At 39.2% G+C, this 25,053-nt stretch overlaps 2 protein-coding genes across 6 annotated transcripts in view; both read left to right on the top strand.

Annotated features, from left to right (window-relative positions):
• The first annotated feature begins 1,094 nt into the window (after positions 1-1,094).
• On the top strand, positions 1,095-16,769 carry rprd2a (regulation of nuclear pre-mRNA domain containing 2a). The gene is made up of 10 exons (XM_033637578.2): positions 1,095-1,417; positions 7,260-7,389; positions 7,727-7,878; positions 8,282-8,334; positions 9,050-9,176; positions 9,315-9,490; positions 10,274-10,616; positions 12,664-12,897; positions 13,744-13,923; positions 14,041-16,769. Exons 1-10 carry the CDS (start codon positions 1,243-1,245, stop codon positions 15,801-15,803), a joined length of 3,333 nt encoding a protein of 1,110 aa, XP_033493469.2. The 5' UTR covers positions 1,095-1,242; the 3' UTR covers positions 15,804-16,769.
• The window catches only part of celf3a (cugbp, Elav-like family member 3a), a 49,152-nt gene continuing 39,257 nt past the window's right edge, over positions 15,159-25,053 (top strand). For 3 of the 5 annotated variants that reach the window (XR_013493572.1, XM_078175647.1, XM_078175648.1), the window contains exons 1-3: positions 15,159-16,105; positions 19,387-19,580; positions 19,701-19,747. Coding sequence is in view for 2 of the 5 variants with exons in the window: in XM_078175647.1 (XP_078031773.1) it covers positions 19,726-19,747 (22 nt within the window). In the remaining 3 variants the exon portion in view is untranslated. Of the gene's footprint in view, positions 16,106-19,386; positions 19,581-19,700; positions 19,748-24,114; positions 24,559-25,053 lie in introns of those variants that run through there. The other 2 variants (XM_033636986.2, XM_033636988.2) reach the window with 2 other exon arrangements.

The raw sequence follows: 25,053 nt of genomic DNA on the forward strand, positions 1-25,053 counted from the left end.
GGTCTGATTAATTACATTTCTCCTGCTTTAACATTTAAAGGTTTTCATTTCAATTAATCTTAAGATGTGACCCATCTGACCCACAGAGCAGCAGTCAGAGCTTTGCCAGCTAATATTTGTTGGCAGGAGTTTGACTTGTAATTTTTTATTTTTATTTTTGGATAATGCATGATTGGTGTTTTATTATGCATGAGTTAAATGCAGATTTAATTAATCACTTTCAGTTCATTGATTTATCATGATTAAACACTAAAAATCTATAATTAATTTATAATTACCTTGCCAGTAGAGTTTTGAAAAAGAGCATGCCCATTTTACGCTACTTTGTGCCTCGGCTCCATTACATTTATTTGACAGCTATAGATAATTTGCAAATAATTAATTTACATACAAAAAAAATGATCATACAAATGCTGATGCATTACTACAAATTAAACTTCCCAATATAATTTTAATATTTTAAATTGGCTCCACATTCATGCATCAGTATTAGTAAACTAAAAGTAGTCTATATACTATGATGTATGATACTTTTAAAGGGACAGTCCTGCATGAGGAGAATAAGAATAATAATAGAATAAGAATAACTTTATTCATCCCCAAGGGGAAATTCAATAAAAAAGGTTTACTTTTGATACTTATAATAACACATCTGTGCTTTTACCTTGGTAGACTGGTACATATAGGTTTGCAGACCTAACAGTGCTCAATGAGTGATCCAGATTTAGCTTCTACTCATAAACAGGTCTTTTATAATGACAGCAAACATGTTTTTTTAAATTGATTTATATAGTTTTTTATTGGACTAATTTTCTTTATGAGTGGAATTTAAAGAGTGTCACAGATTAAAATCATGAAACATGCTCAATAACACACAGCAGGTGGCGCTAGCAGATATTAGCTTCCGCGGCACTAGGTGGCGCCATATTCATGTCGTCTTTGCGGAAGTGTCCTTCATTCCTCCACGAGCAACGAGTAAACAGACCTCTAGGATGACGAGAGGCGCTAAATTTTAGCTTTAAATATTAGCTTATACAGACTATAAAGTGTGGTATAAAAGCCCACGGTGGGAAATTTCTAGACACAGACGGTTATTCTAAACAGTAACGTCATACCGAACATTTTAGCTTTGTAACATTTCAATGGCAGCTAAGAGGCTGCCGAATGCATTGGCGTCTGTGCTACGTTAAGCTAGCATGCTAAGCTAAGTGCCAGCCGAGGCTAGTGCGGGCTGCTCCGGACATGGCAGCGGGAGCAGGAGCCGCTTCTGGCGGCTCTCTGGAGTCGACTCTAGAGAGGAAGTTTCAGGGTGTTACCAACACGATGGATTCAATTCAAGGACTGTCAACATGGTGCATCGACAACAAGAAGTACCACAGCCTGATAGTGCGACACTGGATGAAGAGTTTGAAGAAATGTGAGTAGCTGTTACCTTGCTAACCGCTCAACTGACAGTGGCTCCCTCAGCTGTTAGATGTCTTATCTCGTTTGGCACATCATTTGCAGTCCTCCCAGTGTCTAAAGTTACTGGTAGATAATATTGTTAAATAATACATTATTCTCTCCTCTGGTAGGCGCTACAGAGCCCTGTAGGCCAACACAACTAACATTAGACACAATAACAGTTTGTTTCCACAGTCCATCACCCTGATGGACAGTTCATCAGTCGCACACTGTCAATACACCTGTAGTGTAACACCAAAACATCCACTGCACCCATTTATAGGTTATAATTTCACGGGTTTTAACTTAATGTTTCATGTTTTTAATAAATACATAGTCTTTCACTGTCAATATAAATCCTACAGGCTATGGGTAGTTTGCAGACATGTACACATGCACATACTGTAACGTTACATACTGTAATCACCCATTCAGCACCGATGCACCTGACGATGATGTTTGTGTTACCAATTAATCTGTAAAGTATTTTCTCCATTAATCGTTTGGTCTACAAAACATTAGAAAACAACGGGAAAACCCTGTTAGAGTCTTAGGTGACTTCAGCAAATGTCTTGTTTTGTCCAACCAACATTTCAAAACCCCTTGAATAATAAATTAACTGTAATGTGAGGCCGAAGAAAGCAGCAAATCCTCCCATTTGAGAACCCGGAGATATCACATTGTTTGATTTGTGTTTGTAAAATGACAAATTATTCATTGATGGTTAAAAAAGTTGCAGATTAATTTCTGTCTGTTGAATAATTGGTTTATTGATCAATCGTTGCAGGTCTACCATTCAGATTTTATTTCTTTGCACTTTGGATTACAGCTTACACAACACTACTTCTATGTAGATCTTTTATCCTTATTTTAATCTTATTGTTAGTCATTTGTGCTTTTATATATATGTATATATATATATATATATATATATATGTTCACATATTTCTTCCCCTACTTGTATCCATAATCCTGTCTTTTCTTCACTTCTATTTTGTGTAGCTTTGTTGTCCTTGTTTGTAGCTGCTGTGGCATTTCTTAAGGTCATTGACTGGACGAGAGTCAGATTCCTGTATGTGTGCACATACTTAGACAATAAAGGTGATTTTAAATGTTATTTAAATTAACCAGCAAGAACAAAATACCGTCTTGATAGTGGCAAAGCATCGCTAATAGTGGCACTATTGTCTGTTGCTTTCAAGTTGGACTATTTTTCTTAAGCAAGTGCTGCCTAATTTGTTGACAGGTGAGACAATTTAAGATGAGGCTACAAGTCTTTTGTTAAGGGGGATGTTTGATTTGTGTTGTTTACTGCAGTTGTATGTGCTATTCAGAATTGGAGTACCAACCCGGAAAAGAATCCTGGAGTCCCAAGTATCAGTTGCTTTATGGCAGCGTGATGCAAATTTGTACTTTATTTGCATCACTAAAGTACAGTGTCAACTGGGACCTATCTTGTGGCATTATCTTGTAGAGGGGCCCTGTGTCCAAATCTAATTTAGCACCTTTATTATTTTAGTTCATATTGTGCTGCCGTGGTGCATTTTTCTGAATAAAGTAATGTCTCAGCAAATAACTTGAAACACACTGATAAACAGGGGCCACTTGGTATATCAGTATATGTTGGTTTGTGGGTCAAAGCTTCCATCTTTTGTGGGATGTGTGTCCTGTACTTGATGGAAACAACAGGGGCCCAACAGCAATAATTTTCCTAGGGCAATAAACTGTTTAATTCAGCCATTTGTTCTCCAGTGTTGTATCGTTCTGAGACGACTCTCGAGGATGGCTGTAGATAGAGTAATCGCATCTTTGCAAACAGTGTTAATAAACTGCTTTGTATGAATTCACAGTTGAAACAGCTAAACCATGACCTCATTTGTATGATTTATCCCAAAAACAAAACATTTGCTGAGCGAGTAAAGATACAGTCATCTTCAGTTTGCTCTCTGGTAACTTGTTAGGCATTTCTAATAATTTTTTGATATTTCATAGAGTAATTAATCATGGAGTTTAAAAATTCAACCACTGATAATGAAAATAACTTGCAACTGATGTTTTGCTTGATTTACAGGACAGTAGCAAAGGAAATGATAGATGTTGCAAATGTGAAGAAAACCCAGTGAACAGACATGATAACCCACTCAAATACAAAGACTGAAGCATGATGATGAATTTTCTGATCACTTTCCACAGTGGGAGGGGGGTCAGTAGACACTTGGCATAGCACTTACAGCTTTTCCCAGCTTTGTACCTTGTACAAGACTCACATGAAGCAATCATCATCTGTGTTTCTATTTCTGTTTCATTGGTTTGGCTGTGTGTAACTTGAGCTTCGTTTGCTTCTTAATGTGAGCAAAGAGCAAAAGACAGTTGTGAAGACTGATCATTAAGTTTGTCACCGGACCGGACTGGTCTTTTGCAGTAACAGATTGGGCTTTTCAGTCCAGGGTTGCAGTATGCCGTTGTCTTCTGTGGCATTGTCTTCTTCTTGGCCTTGGTTACATAGCTGTTTATTTGACTGAGTATATTTCTTAATTATAAAAAAAAAAAAAAAAATCAATCACTAATAGTATTTAAGAGGTTTTGTGACCTCTTAAATACCATTTAATACCCGAATTATCTGAAATTATCTTGTGTGTCTTGTTGTATACTTTGTATTTGTATGTTCACTGCACTGATTCTGTACTTGCACTTGGTTTATTGTTATATGTAATTTTTATGTAAAGCACATTAGAGCTGCAACGATTAATCGATTAGTTGTCAACTATTGAAACAATTGCCAACTAAACTGATGATTCATTGATCAGTTTGAGTAATTTTTTAAAGGAAAAAAAGTCAAAATTCTCTGACTTCAGCTTCTTAACTGTGGATATTTTCAGGTTTCCTTACTTCTCTATGACAATAAATTAAATATCTTTGTGTTGTGGACAAAACAAGACATTTGAGGACGTCATTCTGGGCTTAACACTGATGGACAGACAAATCGGACTTTTTTGAAACATCTGTTTTCAGACAATGCACCTAAAATAATGTGACAGTTAGCCACTTTGTTAGCACGCAGGTCGCAGTAGCATCAGCCACGGCAGCTGAAAAAAAAAATAACACCTTGCAGGATGGCTTAGCTGTCACTTAGAGCTTTCAGGCAATTTACCAAGCTCATTCTACAGTTGTGATAGGCCAGTTTCTGTTGGCATATTTGGCTCACAGCTTTTTGGGGGTCATCTTTGCAAATTTTGAAACTATTCCAGAGGCTTGACTTTTTTGACATCTTGCTAGTTTATCACATGTGATCAGACTGTCCCATTTTCAGAATTTGGGTCAGTCTTAATATTTTTTCTGTCAGCTCATGGTTCCTGGAGCCATCTGTTTTTATAAATTGTCTGTAGCTGCCTGCAGTAGCAGTCAAAATACACTTAACAGACAATTAACACTTAATTTTATTTAGAGATGTTGATGCAGATGCCGTTATGCTAACCTGAAGAGCTCCTTGTTTTTAAATATTGGAGATTTGTGTGCTTTCTGTCATAGAAACGGCTGTTTGTTTGAAATGAAATAAATGTGTGAGTGGTCTGCTTGCATTAAGCATGCTATTTTGTGTTTTTGATGGTCCAAAACAATTTCAGAGTTTCATTATAGACTTCCATGTCATGGTTGGCCGGTAGACTTTGGTTTTTCTCCGATAATTTCTAAAAAGAGAGGCGGCATTGGCTCGTGTTTGTCCGTCTTTCTCTCAGCTTGCCGTTTGTGTTTAAAGTAGTGTGTTGTTAATTGTGTTTAATGTAACTGTCAGTTTGCCTTTCGATAACTTGAAAGTGATGGTGGCTGGTGGGGAACACTTGAATACAAATGATGGACAGTGTGAGCACATGAATAGATTTTTTAATGGTTTAAAACAGCTCTTTGTGCTGTTTTGGATGCCAAGTGTTGAAACTCCTGAAGTTTGTGGTATGAATAAGAACCTTGTCTTTCTTATATCACCTGGAGGATTTAAACAATTCAGTGGAAATTTTTCATGTAAATTTGTCGGCTGTGAGTTAAAATCAGATGTTTTTGAAGATATGATGTTTCATGCTTTCCTCACAGTTAATATTGAAATGCTATGTATGAATGAATTAATTTTAAACAAGATAATCAATTTTCTAATGTCTTGCTTTGCAGTACACAAATTACCGTAATTGAATCTATAAATGGAGTTATTTAACATTTTTATTAGCTGTTAGTGTTGCTATGATATAGCATTACGCAGCTGTTTGATTTATAGAAAAGATTCTGTTGGAAAAGATGTGGTCAGTCAGTGAAGTATTGATTTGGTGTCTGTACCAGAACTCTGGTATCATGTTTGCTCTGCTATCAAAACATTTCAAATTGCACTCAGTCCCATGTGTGTGGAAACTAAATAGGCTGTTATTTCACTCCCTCTCTTGATCTCTCTCTGTTATAATATTATGTTGAATTGTCTTCTTCTTGTAGGTTAAAAGTCTTATAGCTTTGACTGCGTGTTTTCTTTTAAATGACTTGCTTTCTTTTGGCCTTCTGATCACTTTGGATCTCTATCAAAGCACGTTTGTTGATTGAGAATGATTCAGTCACAGTTTTAATAATTCATGAATAGCCGTTGCCATGTATAGTTGTGTCTTGTATCTTTAAGTTAATTAGTGTGATTTATTAATTGTAATTTTTATTTATTAAGTAAAAATGCCAAACATTTTAGATTTACAATTTAATAAATGTTAAGAGTTGTTTGCATTTCTTATTTAATGCCATTACAAAATGAATTTGTTCTTTTGTTTGGCTGCTCTACGTTTGTTTGGGTTCTGTTCATAAGTAATTAATGCTTGTCATTTTAACATTTTAGTCAAATATTGGTAAGTTAATCATGAAAATAGTCAATACCTTGCAGCACAACTGGTGTGTACAAATATTTAAAAAGTGCTAAAAGATATTATTTAATCTCAGACTTTCTGTCAGCAGACCTCTGACCACTTGTGTCTACATGGTAACCCTAGATTTGTCAAACTCTCGTGAGCTGCTTTAGAATATTCTTGTCTTGCTGTTGTATACTATTCCAACTAGGGAGGGGAATTTATAAGATTTTATTGATACCAATGCTGTTCAGCCTATCTGGCTGATTCTATTCTCTGCATAGAAACAGAAAAAAGGCGTACATGCAACAGTCTTTTATTATCTAAAATGGATGAATGGGTAGGAAAAATCCACAAAGCTTGCCTGTGTGGCACTAATATTATTATACCATATTATATTTACCCATGGTAACAGACATGCTGCTTGATTGTGATGCAGCTGCACTAGTCTGTGGAGTGTTAATACATGGCATCCCTGGAATTGAAGTCCATGTTGCATAGAAAGATGTTTCAGCAAATTGCACTTACTTGAAATGATCATTCTACAGACAGACATTACAAGCAGCACTCTTCATAAAAAAGAGGCCACACTGTGGACCATTTCTTTCTTTCCACCATGACTCCTTGTTGCACATTTCCAGCAGCGTAGACGTCAGTTTGAAATCATTGTTTAGCACTGAGCAACTGTCAGAAATACATGCTGGTATCAATGAAAGCAATTGATATGCTCAGAGGTAAACGATTTTGATGGATTGAAAAATTTGGAACCAATTTTCAATTGTAACTGGTTCTCAATTCCCATCCCTAGTGCTAACTCTGGGGTTATGATCTGGTTAGGTTGAGGTACAAGAAGTACTTAAAGAGACTTTTTCGTGAATCTGGGGTTCCCATCTAGACTCAACCCTTCTGCCCTCCTACTAAACTAACATTATTGTCTCTCTTTTCCTCTAACAGCTGATGCAGCACACAGACTCAACCTTTTCTACGTTGCCAACGATGTCATTCAGACCTGTAAAAGGAAAAATGCCATAGTTTACCGTACAGCATTTGCCGAGATCCTCCCTGAGGCCTTCTTGCTGATCAAGTAAGTAGTTTGATGAGATGTGGTTTTATCGAGGGCTCAGCTCTATCAAAAATAACTGTCCTTATTAGTCTGTGATATCAGTCAGTCCTGATGTAATGTCAGTATATGAGATGCAGTGATGTTTGTGTATGTTGCCCTGTTCTTCCTCTCCTTCATTTTGACCTCATCTTTTGACTTTAGCTTTTATTTCTCCCTTTTTGTTCCCTCTGTCCTTGTTTTTTGTTTTATTCATTCAGAGAAATCCTTCACACACAAAACACAAATGTCATTACAACAACAAAACATTAATCCCTGCGCTCCCTCGTTCTTATTCTGTCATTCTTTCTCCTTCCCCCAGCAATGAAGGTGACACCAAGGTAATTAAAGCGGTGGAGAGGATACTGACCATATGGGAGGACAGGGGTGTGTATTCAGGGACACTCATTACTGAGCTGAGGAGTAGCTTAGTCAAAGAGGAGTCCCCTCCTGAGACACCCGTGGAGCAAAAAAGTAAGTGTCTCCGCCTTTTTTTCCCCTCACTTTCTCTTGACATATTAATACCTCGTCTCGACACCAGTATTGAAAGGTTTTGATTTTATTTTAAATCTTAACTTCTGGAAAAACATGTCATTCATAGACTTTGCATCCACTGTGATTTTGGTTACTTACTATAGATTTATTCTTATGTAACCCCGTGTGATCAGTGGCGATGCCCAACTCTAATTATTTCAACCTTAAATGTCCAGTTTATTTCTTAATATTAATTATAAAAAACAAATGAATTAAATCAATAATTCCAATAGGTGGAGCAAGATGCCCCCCTGATAATGGTGGGGAAATACTGCTGAATGTTGCAAATCTTTGTAAGTATGTTTGATGTGATTTCTAATGTTCATTCTTGTTTCTTTTAAAGCTCCAGTTGAGTCTAGAGCAGATCTACAGTCCAAAATTGTTGCTGAGTTTGTGGTAAGCAAGAAATTCAAGTTTTAAGCAGAACATAACTGCAACGCTGTTATTTTACAACTTAAATTTCATAAAACTAACTTGTTTATGCAGTAGAAAGACACAAATACTTTTGACATTGGTGCCACATGATCAGAGATAACAGAGGAAAAGAATAAAGGCTGTGGCATTTGCTTTTGCTCACAAGGTAAAAAGATTTTTAGAACTACCAGAATGCACTGCTCTGCACTGGACCAATTAACACTCACGCTGGTGGGTGACATAATGTGAGTTTGTCCATTGTGACACAGATTTGAACTAAAATAGAAGAAGAGAGAAAGAATAAAATTTTTGGCAAATAATGACCAATGCAGTAACAGAATCTTGGTTTATATTTGATCAGCCGTGCCTAGTTTTACAGTTTGATTTGAGTTTGGTCTGAGTTAAGGAGAAAGGCGGCTCTTTCTAGATCTGCATCCACACTCTGTGTGTCCTAATGTGGAAGTATGATCTGTAGTTCAAGCAACAGCCCTAGAGCATTAGATCCGGGCTCTGTCAAGATGGAGGGAAGTTTATTATATTTCACTCACGCATACCCACATTGTAATGATACAGACCTGATTGAAAATGGCAAAGTATCCAGATAAAAGTAGTTATGCTCGTAGTTTTTCCTCTTTTTCTCCTTTACTCTAATATTATGTTGGTCTCACATTGTGGCTGACTGCTCCCTTTGCTTTAGCCCCAGGCATTTATCGACGATCTGTCCAAGTACAAGAAATCTCTGGAGGAGGTGGACCTGAGAGAAAAACAGCTGGCAGCTATGAGGATTGACATCTGCAGTTCTGATGCCCTCAAGAGACTCAAAGGTACCCGCTCTAGTCATCTTCTACTGTTGTACCATCTGTCCTACTGCAACACACAGATGGCTCTTGCTTCTAAGATCAGCAGTGTTTTTTCTCTTTCTCTTCTTTCAAAAATCATCCTTACATTCTTGATTCTTACAGATAAGGCCGGAGGAAAGAAATTCTCCAAGGACTTTGAGGAAGGAAGTGCGCAACTACAGGAGTTTGTCAAGTTCTATGAAAAACAAATCAAAACAGGGCCTCCTCTAATGCAGGCCCTCAGCAATGCAGATATCTTCTACGAGATGCAGTACAAGGAGGTCAAGATTGTTGCTAATGTGAGTAGTGGTATATTTGTTGTCCGGGATTTGTTGTAATGGTCACACAGGATCACATCTTCACACTTCTGCAACTATAAGTTTGTTCACAATGCTACATCTGTGTCATTTATGAACATGGATTCAAGTAGAATTATTTCACCTTTGTTTGTTGGAGCCAGGCCGTGTAGTGCTTTATAGGTGATAAGAAAGAAATACATTTTAAAATCAATTCTGCATTTTATGGGTTAACAGTGTAGATTGGCCAACACTGGTGTAATGTGTGACCTAAGCTGTGTACTAGTCAGAAGTCTATCAGCTGCGTTTTGGACCAACTGTAGCTGAGACACAAAGGAGCAACTCAGGGTGGTGAGGAGACAAAAACATAAACATGTACAGGGAGAACAGAATAGGACCAAGGATTGAACCCTGGGGCACACCACACGTCAGCCTAGCAGATGAGGAGACATGTTCATCAACAGCCAGCTTGAAAACCACCTTGCACCAGTGTATGTGTGAAGGACAAAATGAAAATGATGTGTGTTGACCCGTGTGTTCAAAATAATTCCTTCAGTTTTATGGCAGTGTGAGCATAAATTTAAGATGAGATGGAAAGCACACATGGTCATGCATAAAAGCTTATGTGTACAAGGACGATGCAAAAACAGTACTACAACTGATGTGTGGGGGAAAAAAGTGGTATTTAATAATTTCCGGGTTTGTGAATTGAATTGTAATCTGGCTATTAAAGCTGTTGGTTGCCTGTGTTTAATTTACTGACACTCCATTACCTCTCCTCTCAAGGCCTACCAGACGTTCGCCAACAGGGTAACCCACCTGAAGCGTAAACTGGACAGCCTGAAGGCCACCTTGCCCGACCTAGATGAGTCCCCTATCCCCTCACCCTCGGCAGACGCACCATCTCCCACAGGATCAGAGTCCCCTTTCCATGGTCTGGAATTATCCAATCCTGATCCAGATCTTGATGGCTCTGCTATGGATGACGAGGCAGAGCCACCGGCCCCGAGCCCTCTGTCCTCACCGGGAGGATCCCCCAAACACGTGGAGTCTGTCGGGCAGAATGATAATCGTGACGTGGAAGACATGGAGCTCTCTGAGGAAGAAATGGACAGTGGTGGCATTATAGGTAAGGAGTGGACTGATGAGGGTAACTTGGGTATTTTTCAACCTGGAGCCTATTTTCCCATGTTTTTGTGTCGAATTGACTAAAAGGGACCAACTATTTTTGAAATTGGTCCAGCACTGAGCGAGAGGGCAGCACTGTTAACACTTAGGGCACGCTTGCACTGTCAATGTGCTTCCACTCAAAGTACTTGTTTTTGCCACTGACTGGCTGAGATTGTTATTATTATAAAAGTCTGGCAACATTATGGAAAGGATCTCTACAGAGTCAGACTTTTTTGTTAAAGAGTACGATCCTTTTTTTAACCAGAAACAGCCCTGAAATTGTGGATTGTCAAAGCCACCAGACACCATTTAAATAAACGTTAATTTTAGCGTGTATACAAACAGCATATTTTCACATCTAAGTGGATGACTTGACTGTTTAATTCATCCCAACCACATTTTGTTGATTGCTGAAACAGTGAAGAGATCAACCAAGATGGTTTTTGGGTGTTTTTTGTTTCTATCAATTTGAAATAAGTATGTTTTGCCATGACAAAATTACTGTTTACGTTAATGGAGTCTGGCGGCTTTGTTGATTGCAATTTGGAGGTTGTTTCTGGTTAAAGAAAAAGGATCTTAGTCTTTTAACAAAAAGGATCTTACTCTTTGACAAAAAAGTCTATCTCTGTAGGGATCCTTTTTATAATGTTGTCGTAATATTTATAAATATAATATTTCTTTTTCTAAATGCTTATTTGTCTGGCAGCGTTGTGCAGACAATGTGTTAAAATCAGGTAAAGGATAAGCTCCACCAAATTAGATAAGTGAGGTCACTCAATCACACACATCTTCTATTACAAGCCCTTTTTACACAGAGAACCAGCAACACCGTTGCAACAAAGACCCTTCATTATGTCGACATTGCTTTCTGCTAGCAAGCAATGCTGGCCTAAGGCTGCCCCAGTGTGTGATTTTAGACAGCATGCCTGCACTCCAGAAGCAAAAGAAGGGTGACGGTTGTGACGTGTAACGCAAAAGTGACTACCTCTAGAGCAACATATAACATATGCGCCAGACACTGCTTTCTAAACAATAAGGATGGCATAACATAAAGGTGTAATGACGATGTCCCAACCATTTCATACGTTTTATACAGAACGGCAAGGCACAATAACGGCACAACATGTCCACCTTGAACAAGCAGTGTAGAACTGGCTACAGCCTTCATATGTCAACAAAGAAGATTCAAGTATTTCTGCTAATTTGTGTTATAGCCAATTTTACTGACATAAGTTTTCTCTGTGGCCATGTAATTAAAACTAGACACATTTTTACAACTACAGACAGCCATATGTTGCCATTTTACAGTTTTTTATGTTCAGGTACAACACCTGCAGCTTACCTTACAGGATCTGTGTGAACTACCACACTCAACTCTGTTGGGTTGAATATTACTTTTTACCAGCAAGTACATGTACTGATTTTTGTTGATTGGCCATTTTTATTGTTACACTGTTTCATGTGTATGATTTACCCTTTTATTTAGCTTTTAATCCTCTAGTCATACTGTTAACTGGGCGTTTATTATTTTCTGACTTTTTTTTTTTTTTAGAGAAAAACAATTAATCAGATGAATTGAGAATACAATCAGCAGATTAACTGATAATGAAATAATTGTTTAGGCAGCCCTACATTATTTCACCATCACACACAATATTTTAAAGTCAGGATAGGATTATTTGTCATTACAGCACATAAGGAAGGTTTGTATTTTAACTTGGTTAAAATAACCGCTGCACAAAACCCTTTTTTATTCAGACTTCATTTTTTAGATGGGTGACCTGTGTGTCACAATTTAGTTCTTCAAGGAAAGCTGAAGAGACTGTTTCAGTGTTTTTGGCAGCATGCTCTCCTTCATTAATTTATTAGTAGTGTCTTCTCCTGTCTCAAATAAAGTGCACTTGGAGAAGAACAATGACAAAATTAATTGTGTCGCCTAATTACAAAAAACTGTAGTTGTCTTGTTGTATTAAATAGTGTCTCACTGCTGTATTTTTTGTCCTCAGTTGAGGAGCAGGTTGAATGCCTCACCGAGCCAAGGCTGTCCTCTTCAAAAACGGAGTCAGTAGTGGCAACAGAGCAGCCCATCATGGCTCCTGCAGCAGCAGCAGCAGCACCTACAACAGCAGCAGCACCTACAACAACAGCAGCAGCAGCAGCAGCAGCAGCAGTGGAAGGCGTTGACCTGAGTAAAATTGGCTCCATCCTCAACAGTGTAAACTCAGTCATGAAGAACACAGGTGAGTGCTGGTACTTTTTAAAAATCATAATGAAACTGTAATAAAACCGCTCTTTAGAAAATGTAAAAAATTAAACAACAAATTCAGAATATATATGTTCTGTCACATACTAAGAAAAAAGAAAATGTTATCACAGATGATTGGATGGTGTCTGTCTACGTCTGCTATGAACAACTTTCCCCTGCCCTAATATCTCTTCAACACATACCTTAACAAGTCTGAATTCAAATTCACCTCTGATATCCCACAAAAAAAAATTCCCGATAATAAATAGAGCTAGGGCCGGCACTCGATACAGATAAGAAATCAACTGAAATAACCTACCACCAAGTAGCACTGAAACGTCTACAGTCAAACAATACCTGCATTTGATTCTTTTTTGTGCCGGGGCTCTTATCCCCAACCGTCCCGTCACACCAGAAGGTCAGTTCAACATCTGTCTGTTAGCACAAGCTAACACACACTCTCACAACTGTCCCCAAACCATACAGTCTGTAGAGTGGTGAAGTCAAGTGTAGTGTATTTGACAGGGTTGGCAGTCCAGTGTACCGAGATGCCACCAAAACATTCAGAGATATGGCTACAGGCATACATCCATTCACCCTATGGATATCAAATGAAATATTCTATTGGTATTGGTATTGATTTTTAGGGCACTAGTCTTGGTACAGGTATCATAATTTTTTAAACAATACCCACTCTGAATTATAACTGTGATTACTCCTGTAATAGTCCTATTTTTTCTGATAAACTTTTAGTTCTTTTGCTGCTAAAACACACTTGGTCACCTCACTGACCAATTATGGTGGTATAAAATTAAAATGAGTGTCCCTCTGTGTCTCACAGCACCACCAGTGGAGAGTCCCTCTGCAGCTGCTCCTGCTGGCTCCTCATTGAAGACTACACTTGCCTCTGTGGCCTCTCAGGGTGCCAGTTCACTGGTAAGCCTCCTCTCCAAGGTGGATGTGAGTCCTGCAGACCTCCTTGGTGCTCTCTCCAAAGTCCAGGGCCAAGGCAGCCTTGAGGGTGAGAAGATAGAGCTGTTTGTTCAGTTTGAAAACAAAAAGTGTCAGTTTTATATCATACATCAAAAGCCTCAAGGTTGCTCAAAATACATTTCTGTATTCTCCTTTTCTTCATTAGGCATCACTTCTCTTCGGGGCAGCCCAGCTGCAAATGTTTCCTCAGACTCTTCCAGTACAGGCAAGATTCTTCCCTCTTCCTCATCCACATCTGCATCAGCAGTACCCTCTCAGAGCCCGTCTCTCCCCTCTGTTGCACATGTGCCTTCTTCACACAGATCCACTGCAAGGCAGAGCACAAGCTCCCAAGCCCCCCCTCAGACTTCCAACCCAGCCTCTGCCCTGGTTCAGGCTCTCCATAGAAATATGGATTTGACAACAGAGTCAGAACCAACCTTGTCCTCTAAGAGTTTAGAGTCTAAAATCCACAGCTTCCTGCAGGGGAACCCTGCTTTTAATGCACTTGGCCTGGGTCTTTCTACAAACCCAGTGCCGGGAGGGGATAACTTCAGCCCAGTAACAGGGACAGACACCCAGGGTGGGACCCCAGTGCGGGACGAGGGCGGAGGCACCCCAACGCAAGATGAGATTATGGACAAGCGTGTCGTGATCCCATATACATCCAACATAAATGAGCCACAGATTAAAGAAACTGTAGAAACGGCTGCTATTGCATACCTGAACAGCAGTCAGCAGAACCGCAACAATCCTCCACAGCAAGCTCACCTGCAGCCAGGTGTGCCTCAGAATGGGCAGGTCTACCAGCCGTACCCATATGGCAAACATGAGATGTCAGAGCATGAGATTACTGCACCTGTTGCACACTATCAGCAGATATCTGCACAAACAGGAGGACCAGTGCCTGGAGAAAGAGCCCCAGGCAGCACCAGTAGCACACAGACACTGGAGGGCTTTCAGGGGGTGAGTGAAAGGGGTTGGTACGGTGACACTTACCCGGAGGGCAGCTCTCAGCAACCTAGAGGCTACAATGTGACAGCGCCTGGAGGGGCTGGAGAAAACAAGACGTCAGGACTTTTTCCATACCAAACAGAGACATTTCAGGAACCTCAAGAGTTGGCCTCCCAGCAGGGTGCCACCACAGCCCCTGGTATGTTCAGAAGTAACCTTCCTCCTATCCCAAAGCTCCCTCCCCCTCCTCGTGTCTTTGATGCCCCTCCTCCCGTGAACAGTGGAATGATGATGCCGCCAGAGCAGCAGTCAGTACGGCAGCCAGTGCCTAGTGCAGGAGCAGGGGAGATGATGGGGGCCAGAGGCGACAGTGTCATCAGTGGGATGGTGGTCCACGACCATCAACACAAATCCATGTTTCATTCTGATGAGCCGCCATATGATCGTGACCAACCTCACCCTCCTCAGCAAGAGGTTTTTCACCCTCACCCAGAAGATCTGCATTATCAGGATGAGCCTCGTCGTCATGATGCCCATTTCTTTCAAGACGACCCTTACCACCACCCAGACGATCCATATCACAGGCCAGGGAGCCCTCCGCACCACTTCCCCAGAGTTCGGGGGCACCTCACTCCCCCTGTCTCACCCTCAGAAGACGCTTACTACGGCCACGACTTCCAGCGGCACAGCCCCCCTCCTCTGCACTACGCTCCAAGGAGACCACCACCACCATCTAATTTTGAAATCCGTCATCCTGGTGTACGGCCTCCACATCGGCCTCCACATCGGCCTCCCCATCGGCCTCCCCACCCAGCACACCACCCACGCCTCAGAGGACCGCCCCCACGTGCTCCATTTCCTCATTTCCGCGGCCCCGATCCAAGGTTAAGAGGCAAACGTCCAGGTCCAAGAGGAGGCGGGAGTCCTGGTCCAATGTTCCCACCAAAAAGACCCTTTCCACCCCCAAGGTACTAACTGAACACGTAGCATATCACTGTGGATGTCATGAAGGCAGAGGCAGGGCCTTTAAGACTGTTCAGCTAGTCACTCAGTGTCAAGGTCCACACCATGCCAGCAGAAACCTGTGAAAATCTGGGTGGGTGAAAGTGCAGATACTGAGGAGGGCACCAGGAGACGAGGGTAAAGATGAACTAATTCAGCAGAAAATGTGAATGGCGAAGAATAAAGGATGTGGAGGAGAACAAGAGACAACACCAGGAGCTCTGAGAGGGCTGCTGAGCTGAAGAGTGAAGACAGAAGATTAAAGAAAATAAGAGGTGGATATATATAATTCACTTTTTTGTGTTATTTGCTCAAGTATGAAGCATTGCATTAAATATGTAATTGGGCAGTCAGTTTGATAAAGGTCAGAGTGTGTGCATGGTATGCGTGTGCATGCGCTCAAGTGTAAGTAACAGAAGTTTGAGTCCGACAAGTTATTTTTGCTGAGAGAGTAAGAAAAGAATGTAGTTGGTGCAATGTTTCTGCTGTTATTTAGTTTGTCAGCGAGCAGTTTTTACTGCTTCTCTTCACAGCAGCAGTTTCCCAGTAGCTTTTGGTAAAACATCCATTTAAATTAAATCGCTTTGGTTATGAAAAACAGAGTGTATGTTATAGAGTTTATGTTCCTTCTACAGTACTCGTTAGCATATTTAGGGAAATTATTTTGTCACTGTTCCAACTCCGAATGTTCTATATTTGTGAGGCGATGCTTTCTCCGCCAGTACCTAAGATCCCTCCGGCAACAGTTTTACGTCTCGTTAAGTTCCATGAAGGAGAGCGGCACATGTCTATTCACGGGGAGAGAGAGAGGTGTGAAAGTTATTTCTTTTCCTGCCTCTCAACACCGACGCAGAAGAAGTGCATTTTTGGAGGGGATGAAGATACTCGGCTTCAGTTTCGTTTTACTTGTATTGACTAATAAAATCTGAGTTTGAAAAATTGTGTTGTTTTATTTCCTCTGATCCTTTCCACAGCCCTAACTATTAGTCATCATCTAGCCATGACACTTGAGTGAGTTAATGCATTTTGTAGGATGATTCTTGGCTATCTGAGGGCAATATTTAAAGGAATACTTCACCCACAAGATGACCATTTGTGTGTCAGTCAGTCATGCCATGTTACCATGAATTAGTAAAGAAAACTGTTTTTTTCTCACATGCCTCTACAGTAAACCTTTATTGATTGATTGGCAACCATGCTTATCAACAGCAAAATTATACCAAAACATCTATTCACAAACTCTCACACAACTCGTGCACTATAATCCGAGTCTCATTTAGCCAGTTGCATGCTCAGTTCCTCCCCAAACACATGCATTTTCACTAAATTATTACTATGTAAGACTGGTCTGAAAGTCTAACTTATCTTTGCTCTCTTGCCACACTCCAGTACTAAGGTTTTTTTTTTTTTTTAAAGAAAATTCATGTTTCGGAGGTGCTGAGTGTACAACTGGATAAATGAGACTTGGATTATACTGCACAAGTTGTGTAAGAATTTGCAAACAAATCTTTTGATGTCATTTTCTTGGGGTTAAATGTTGTCCCCTAATCAATTGATACATCAATATGTGTGCCATTGTCTCTGGAGCAGTGAGACAGACAAAGTATTCTTCACAAACCCAAGGTAACACAGCATGACTAATTGATTTACAAATGGTTATTTAGCGGGTGAAGTATTTTCGATATACTCACAAAATTGAATTAAAATCCTAGGTAAGGGTGTGATGTCAGTTCAGGTCTAAAATATGCTGCTGTCACAACATAATACAACATTATTCCAGAGAGGTAAAAGTAAATACTCAAAGAATAAAAATAGCCGTAACTCCTCTAACTTAGGTACAATTTAAATAGTAAATAAAATGCATTGTTTTTTTTAAGATGCTGCAGTTTTGTAAAGAAAAAATAATGTTTTCACATTATAAAAGCCTATAAAAAATAATAGAAATAAATATATGTGGTTGAGTTAAATTGTCAGTGTTTTATATTTATATTTTTAATTAGGTTTTTAAACTAAATCCACAAAGATGAAAACCTAATGAAGGAAAGTCCACACCGACATTGCATATTTAAGCCTGTGTGGATGTTGTTTGTTAATATCACCCCATTTGGTTAATTTACAGTAAAGCCTAAAAGTTTTCATTTTCTGTCTCAGACAGCAGTTAACTGAACTGACCCTAAACTCTGTATAGGTTACTATTACACTCTTAGTATTTTCTCTTTAGTTTGCTTTTAGTGGTGCAATCTAACATTTGTGCATAGGTTCAAAGTTGGCCTGGAACAAGAATAGATTTCTACATTGTGATATTCTCAGTGGAGTCCATTATTCCGAGCATATTCTCCACTGATTACGTAGTTAGCACGTTGCCTGTGTTAGTCTTAGTCTGACCTTTTTAAAAATGACAAATCAGCTACCAGATCTATTTATATGCAGTTTTACTGCCTCTCCAACATTGAGCATTAAAGCTAAATCCTTCCTCACATCCACGTCTCTGTTTTTCTGCACTGGTGGTGTGATGAACACATTTCCAGTTGAGGGTTCATTGTTTCCCTGTGGGAGGACAGATGTTTGTTTCCATCATGGCACAGTAGAAGTCTCGCTGGCTCCTCAAATACTCCTGCCTCTCTAAGAGGGGGAATGTGAGGGACTTTTAAATTGAGGCCAAACTGAGTTCACACAGCTTCAGACAAGACAAAGTGATAATCAGGGGTATTGATTAGGCAGTTACAAAACAAGTATTTAATTTGCAGAAAATCAAATGTTATTAATTAGACTTTTGGACTTAAAAAATTTAGTGCCTTGCAGTGTGATTTAAAAAAATATTTTATGACATTTATCAAAATAGATGTTTCTTCTTAGAGTCAATAAATTAATTAAACCATCACATTAACCCAGTTATACTCCCAAACTTTAATTGATCTGAATTTTGTGAATGTAAAACCGTGTAAAAAGAATTCGTGTCTTTAAACAACACGCAGAAATTTGTATTTTACATCCACATTGCAGCTTTAAAAAGGCTCTAATAATTAAGTCGAGTGTTACTGGCTTTAATCAAGACGTGCTCTCTAATCATCACAGCCTTTGTTCAGGGACATGAGGCTCGATTTTGATTAACACTCGTGCAGCTTTGCAAAATCCGGTGTTAGACGGAATATTAAAACGGAAAAGTGAAGTTTAAGTTGATTCAGTGTTTTCGACGTTTTAGTACGTATTAAAATAGTGCGCAGTTATTGTGCGGAGTTCATTATTACGAGGCAGGAAGCTGTGATCAGGCAGATAATAAATGTAACTGATAATACGCAGGTGAGGCAGCCGTCGCCAGATGTCAGCAGATCTTTTCAGGATCACTTTCACTTCATTAGTCCGCACTGTAAGACGAGGAGCACCACACACACTCTTTGGTCACAGAGAGTGTTGATTGCGCTCAAAGTACTAAAGTGCGCCATGATGGCTGATATAACTATATATTTTTGTGTATTAATTTATCCTGAGGTAGAAAAAAATGAATTTTAACCTATTTCCCGTTTCATCCCCTCCCTCCTCCTGTTGTCATCCTCAGGGATCCACAGCCTCACTTTGATGTGTCTGATGTGATGGGAACCTTTTCCACATGTTCCTGATGGAAGAAGAAGAAGAGGAGGAGGAAGAGGAGGGGGGTGGATGCTGTGGTGGCTCACCTCTTTGAATCCTGCACAGTCTCTCCTAGTGATGGCTCTTCATGATCTGACGTGAAGGCTGCACAGCAGCAGCTGAGTAAGCCTCCAGTTTGATACATCAGAAACTGAGTGCCACCAGCAGGAAACCCAAGCATCAATACAAAGGCTGCAGAATATGAAATGTTTTAATAGTTTATTTCTCTGTTTGTGTGTTTAGGAGGAGTCACAGGGGAGCAGGGAGGATGGACAGAGAGGCCACTGTGAGTAAGTACATTCAGAATGATATACTTTATAAACTTTATATTCTATCACTCATGCACACTCATTCATACACCTCTAATATGTAAAAAAAAAAAGCACATTTTTGTGAAATAAAAAATTGTCCAAAATAAAACAAGGTTGTGTTGTGTGTTTATTTAAGTACAATATCTCACAGCTGGTCCTGTGCATCAGCTGCTTTATGTCCTGTCAGACAGATGTGTATCTCCAAAAATACTGTGAGAAATTTCTGAAAGATTCCAAATCACTAAAGTTTAGAGACACATTGATGTCATGACCTCGATCAGGCTGTTTGTGGAGTGTTTTACGGCTCCAGGAAATGTCATTCATTTAAAGCCAGTGGTAGATTATAACTACTCACATACTGTTACTGGGGAGTAACTATGGCATTGTAGTCTCTTACTGTTACTAAGATATTTTTTTATTAGTTTACAGTTACTAATCAAAGTATTAGTGAGTAGAAAGGTGTTATATCTGAAGTATGCTTTTCAGTAAGAAGTTTATATGTAGAAAATAACATTCATTCTGTCTGTTTCAAGACTTTTTTCAGCTTTATTGCCCAGATTAAAACATTTGCTTGAAAAGTAATCAAATGTAATAAGTATTATTTTAATGAAAAAAATTAGATTAGTTAGATTACTTATTAGATTTTAACAGGGTAACTATTAATCTGTAACATATAACATTTTAAAAATAATCTTCCCAACACTGTCTACTTTAATGTTTCCATTTCCTGCTACTATATAACTAACTACTTCACTTCCAATGGAAATAATGTAGTTTTAACTTCACTACATGTATTTAACAGCCGTAGGAATACTTGTTACCAATTAAGATTTTTCATACAAAACAAATGACCACCTTTTAGATTATGATGCATTTGCTCCTTAGAAAAATCTAAAGTCATTTTAGTCTATAGCTCAAATCATATTTTTTTTACTTGTATTATAGAATTTTTTACGTTGCTTTCATTTTATTTTATTTTATGTGTTTAGACATAGAACTGCATTATATCCAGATAGATGCAATTTAACAATTTGATTTAATTCAACAAGAAGCACTCAGAGCAGAAAAAACTAACTAGTCAAGCCAACAATCCAAAAAACAAACAAACTTTTATTTAAATAAAGGATCTGTCTACTTCTCGCACCAGTATTTTAGGCACAAAACCCCATTTAAGGTTCAGATACAGAATCTTTTGCAAAGTCACAGACTGAGAGCAACATGAGCAGCAGCAGCAGCATCATCTGTGTCTGCAGCTCGTCACCAGATGTCGTTGTTGGTTTCACTTTGAGATAAAATAAAAACGACATCCATTGTCAAAGTGACACAAATCACGTTATCGAAGCAGCGCAGTTAACATTCATCTATATTTGGTTAAAGTCAGATGAAGAGCTGCAGCTCTGTGGGCTTATTCTGGGGCTGGAGGGCGGAAGGCAGATAGGATTTAGTGTCTGATGGCAGATGGCAGTCTTAACGTTAGAGACAAGCCGAGCAGATATTGTGCTGTGGGAAATACAGGAATTAACAGTCCAGCCTGTGCTCGGAGCTTTGAGCTGTGTGTGTCTAAATAAACACCATGATGTGTGTGTGAAGCCGAGCAGGACCAGGTCGTGACTCCTTTCAAGTGTCGTGTGCGCACGTCGGGTGTGTGCAGCCTCCTGTGTGTCATGTGGGCTCATTGTTTACATGCTGTCGTGATTTCACAGAGGGCGTGTGTTTGTGTGTGTGTGTCCCTAATTACGGCTCCTGCAATTTCCAGCACACTTATAGAAATAATGTGTTTTTTCCCCACTCAGTGAGGGAACATTGTAGCCATGCTAGTGTGTCACGAGTTGAGTGGACCCATTTCAGCACCGTGGTCAGCTCCACGGCGAGAACAAAAGGCGGATTTGCGTCGCTTTATGTCAGGGACCGTCCGCTTTTTAACCGTCCACATGAAAAACGAAAAATATGATCAGTCCCTCCGAAAAAAAACGCCTCCTGTCCCTATTACATTTAATCACATAATGTCAAATATGTGTCAAATTAGTGTGTATTTTTGTGTATTAGGTGGTGATGGTCACATAAAACAGCTGTGGATCTATTCTCTGGTCATTGAACCTTAGCTTTCATGGGCCCATTGTGTCTTTCTGTGGAGTTTGCATGTTCTAGCCGCCTGTGCCGTTGTCTTTGTGTCCAGATATGTGCATTAGGTGGATAAATTAATGGCCCCCAACTGTCTGTAGGTGTGTATTTAAGTTAGAGTTTAAATGGTTGTCTCATTATAGGGAGTATACATTATGTGGGCAGACTGATGACCTGTCCCTTGTGACTCTGCACAGGATACAGATGTAGTATGGATGGATGTTCATTTATAGCCCTCATTCAGGACTGTCACGCCACGTGTCACTGTCTCAGATGGCTACATGAAGCACCCTGTGTGGTTTTAAATTCTCAGGAAGTTACATACTGGACAAATGTTGAAAATGTGAAGCAATTGGAGAAAAGATGAACTCCTGCACAAGAGATTTTATGTCACTGACAGTCCTCCCTTCTCTCTCCCCCCTTTTATACTATCTGTTCTACTAAATTATGCCCAAAAAGCCAAAACAATTGGTCATACAGTAAGGTAGAGGTGGGAAAAACAAGACCAAATAAAAATCATTGTCCCTATCACACCATTTGTATTAGATATTGGGGTATGTAACATATAGAAATTATGCATAATCCCCAAGTCTGATAAGATATTTGGGTCATTTTTGTAAGCAAAAATAACAAAAAAATACTGAATCTAGCTTATCAGATGTTGATATTTGATAGTTTCCTCTGTCCTCTATAATGGTGAATAGAATATCTTCAGGTTTTGGACCATTAGTTGAACAAAACAAACGATATGATTATATCAACTTAATCTTTGGGAATTGTGATGGACAATTTATTTTATTTTGTTACATTTTATATTTTATGCAATTAATCGTTTATTCAAAATGTGAAAATAATTGCTTGTTGCAGGCCTAATTGTAAACATCAAATGCCACAAATGGGTGCTGCAAGCCAGGACTGTAATGTATACGACAGTCACACAGCTGAGTAGAATTAGGGAAAACAAAATTTAATATGTAGTGTACTAGTACGTAATGTACCAATAGGGAACCAAAGTGAAGTTGGGGAATAAGGGGGTAACAATCAGGGAACTTTAAAGGTATACTATGCAGGATTTTTCGAAAACACTAAAGACTTATACAAAAATATTTCCTTACAATCGTCACTTATGACCACTAGAAGTGTGTAGCAGTGTATTTTGCTGCACACTCTGCCTGTATTCTCTTATTTTCTTCTTATTTTGCTGTGGTCAGGACGTTCTTGGGCACAGAGCGAGTGAGGTCAGGGCTTTATAAAAAGGTAGTGACCAGGTGCCAGGCCGTAAGCAGCATGCGTCCCAGAGGAAACTATGAAAAATGCGGACACAGCACAGAAAAAAACGCAAATACAGCAAGGGGGTTGGCTTTTACTTTCACTTTTGCTGGCAATACTATTTGCAAACAGTAACCGACAATCCCTGCATAGTATACCTTTAAAAATATATAGTAGGTATTTTTAAACTTACAGGTACCTGTTCTGATAGTTTAAGATAAGATAAATCTTTATTGATTTCCAGAGGGAAAAAATTGATGTAGCAACAGTGCAAGGACAGAAATATGTAGAGATAAGAGATAAATATAAAATAATTAAAATGGCGTACAGTATGATCTACTGAAGAACAATCTGGTGAAGGAATGATTTGCATTTGTTTTGGATATTAGGGCATCAAAAAATAAAATAAAATCTCCAAGTCTGATCTATTTTGATATGCAATTAATCATTTGAGTGAATTTTTTTTTTTTTTTTTGAGTAAAAATGCCAACAGCACTGGCTCAAGCTTCTCAAATGTGAATATTTGCTAGTTATTTCTTATACACATTGAAGATTTGGACCACTGGTCAAATGAAACAAACAATATAAATGTATCCGCTTGGACTTTGGGAAATGTGATGGACAATTTATTTTGGTTTGTGACATTTTATATTTTACGCAAGGAAAAATACACACAAACACACAAGTCATTAACTATTAAACTTAACCTCAGTGTCTTAATCATTTATCACAAATAGGGAAATTAGTTCCAACATACAATTGAACATTCAGCATCACGTTTTGTAGCCATGACTGAGGTTTCATCACCTCCTCCTGCCTCTCCGGCAGTCACAGGGCTGGTAGTTTAGCGACGGTCCCTGGCGGCAGACATCACGGCTCGTACAGCCCAGGGGAGGAGGGATGGAGCTGAGATGGACAGGGAGGGAGACACCGGCTTACGACGTCAAAGGAGTACAGACACACACACACACACATACACACACACACACACACAGAGAGGGAGAGGGAGAGGACAACCAACCAGACTGCCAATTCCCCACGGTCTACTGAAGGAAATTCATCTATCACAACACTCTCCATTCAGCAACGCGAGAGAGACAGAGATTTGTTTATTTTTATATCAGATTTATTTGAAACGGGGGAAAAAATCACGGAGCATCTGTCAGGAAAAAAACAACAAGCAGATCTAGAAAAAGACGCTCATGCCGAATAAAGGACCGTCGCTGGATGTTACTTGTGTTGTTATAGGGGGGGTGCAGGCCTAACTTGTTACAGGATTCAAAGACGCTCTTACAGACAAATGAACTGAATAATTGAGATCCAATAACTAAATAACAGCGGGGGGAAGAAGAAAGGCAGCCACTGATCACGCCGATTCTTTGCCACGAACAACACCACAGGTATGATTTGTTTTATTTTTTTAAAAAAACTCTTTGTTGTGTTTCTGGTCAAATGTGTGAAATTATGTGCAGGTCATTGTTGTTGTCACCCATGTCTTGACAAAGAGAGCGCGGGTCTCCAGCTGTGTTGACACTGTCATGCTTCTGTAGGGGGCTTGAATATAGGCGGCCTCGACCAAATATCAGCGCGAGGAAGGAGAATAGTGTGTACTATTATTTACTACAATACTACATGCGTGTTTTAAATCATTTTTATGTCAGGTAAAGACACATCTGTGTCATGAATCCTGATTACTGATCCCTAATGTCCATGCACTGCAAAAATTCTGAAAGTTATGACATTATAATTTAATTTCCTGAAATTACTGTGTTTTTATTTTGTGTTTTATTCAAATAAAACACAAAATAGTGGCTGCAGATGTTGGAATTATACAATTGATATGTGTGTAATTGCATATAATCTCCTCTAAAAATAAATGACATCACTATTCCTTT

Source organism: Epinephelus lanceolatus, chromosome 16 (genome assembly GCF_041903045.1).
Source record: "Epinephelus lanceolatus isolate andai-2023 chromosome 16, ASM4190304v1, whole genome shotgun sequence".
NCBI lineage: Eukaryota > Metazoa > Chordata > Actinopteri > Perciformes > Serranidae > Epinephelus > Epinephelus lanceolatus.

What these genes read in the sequence shown, in the direction of transcription:
- rprd2a (XM_033637578.2), top strand. Translation starts at nt 1,243, where the DNA reads ATGGCAGCGGGAGCAGGAGCCGCTTCTGGCGGCTCTCTGGAGTCGACT. An exon ending in TGCCCTCAAGAGACTCAAAG is followed by an intron (nt 9,177 to 9,314) that starts GTACCCGCTCTA and finishes TGATTCTTACAG; the next exon opens with ATAAGGCCGGAGGAAAGAAA. An exon ending in GGGCCAAGGCAGCCTTGAGG is followed by an intron (nt 13,924 to 14,040) that starts GTGAGAAGATAG and finishes TTTCTTCATTAG; the next exon opens with GCATCACTTCTCTTCGGGGC.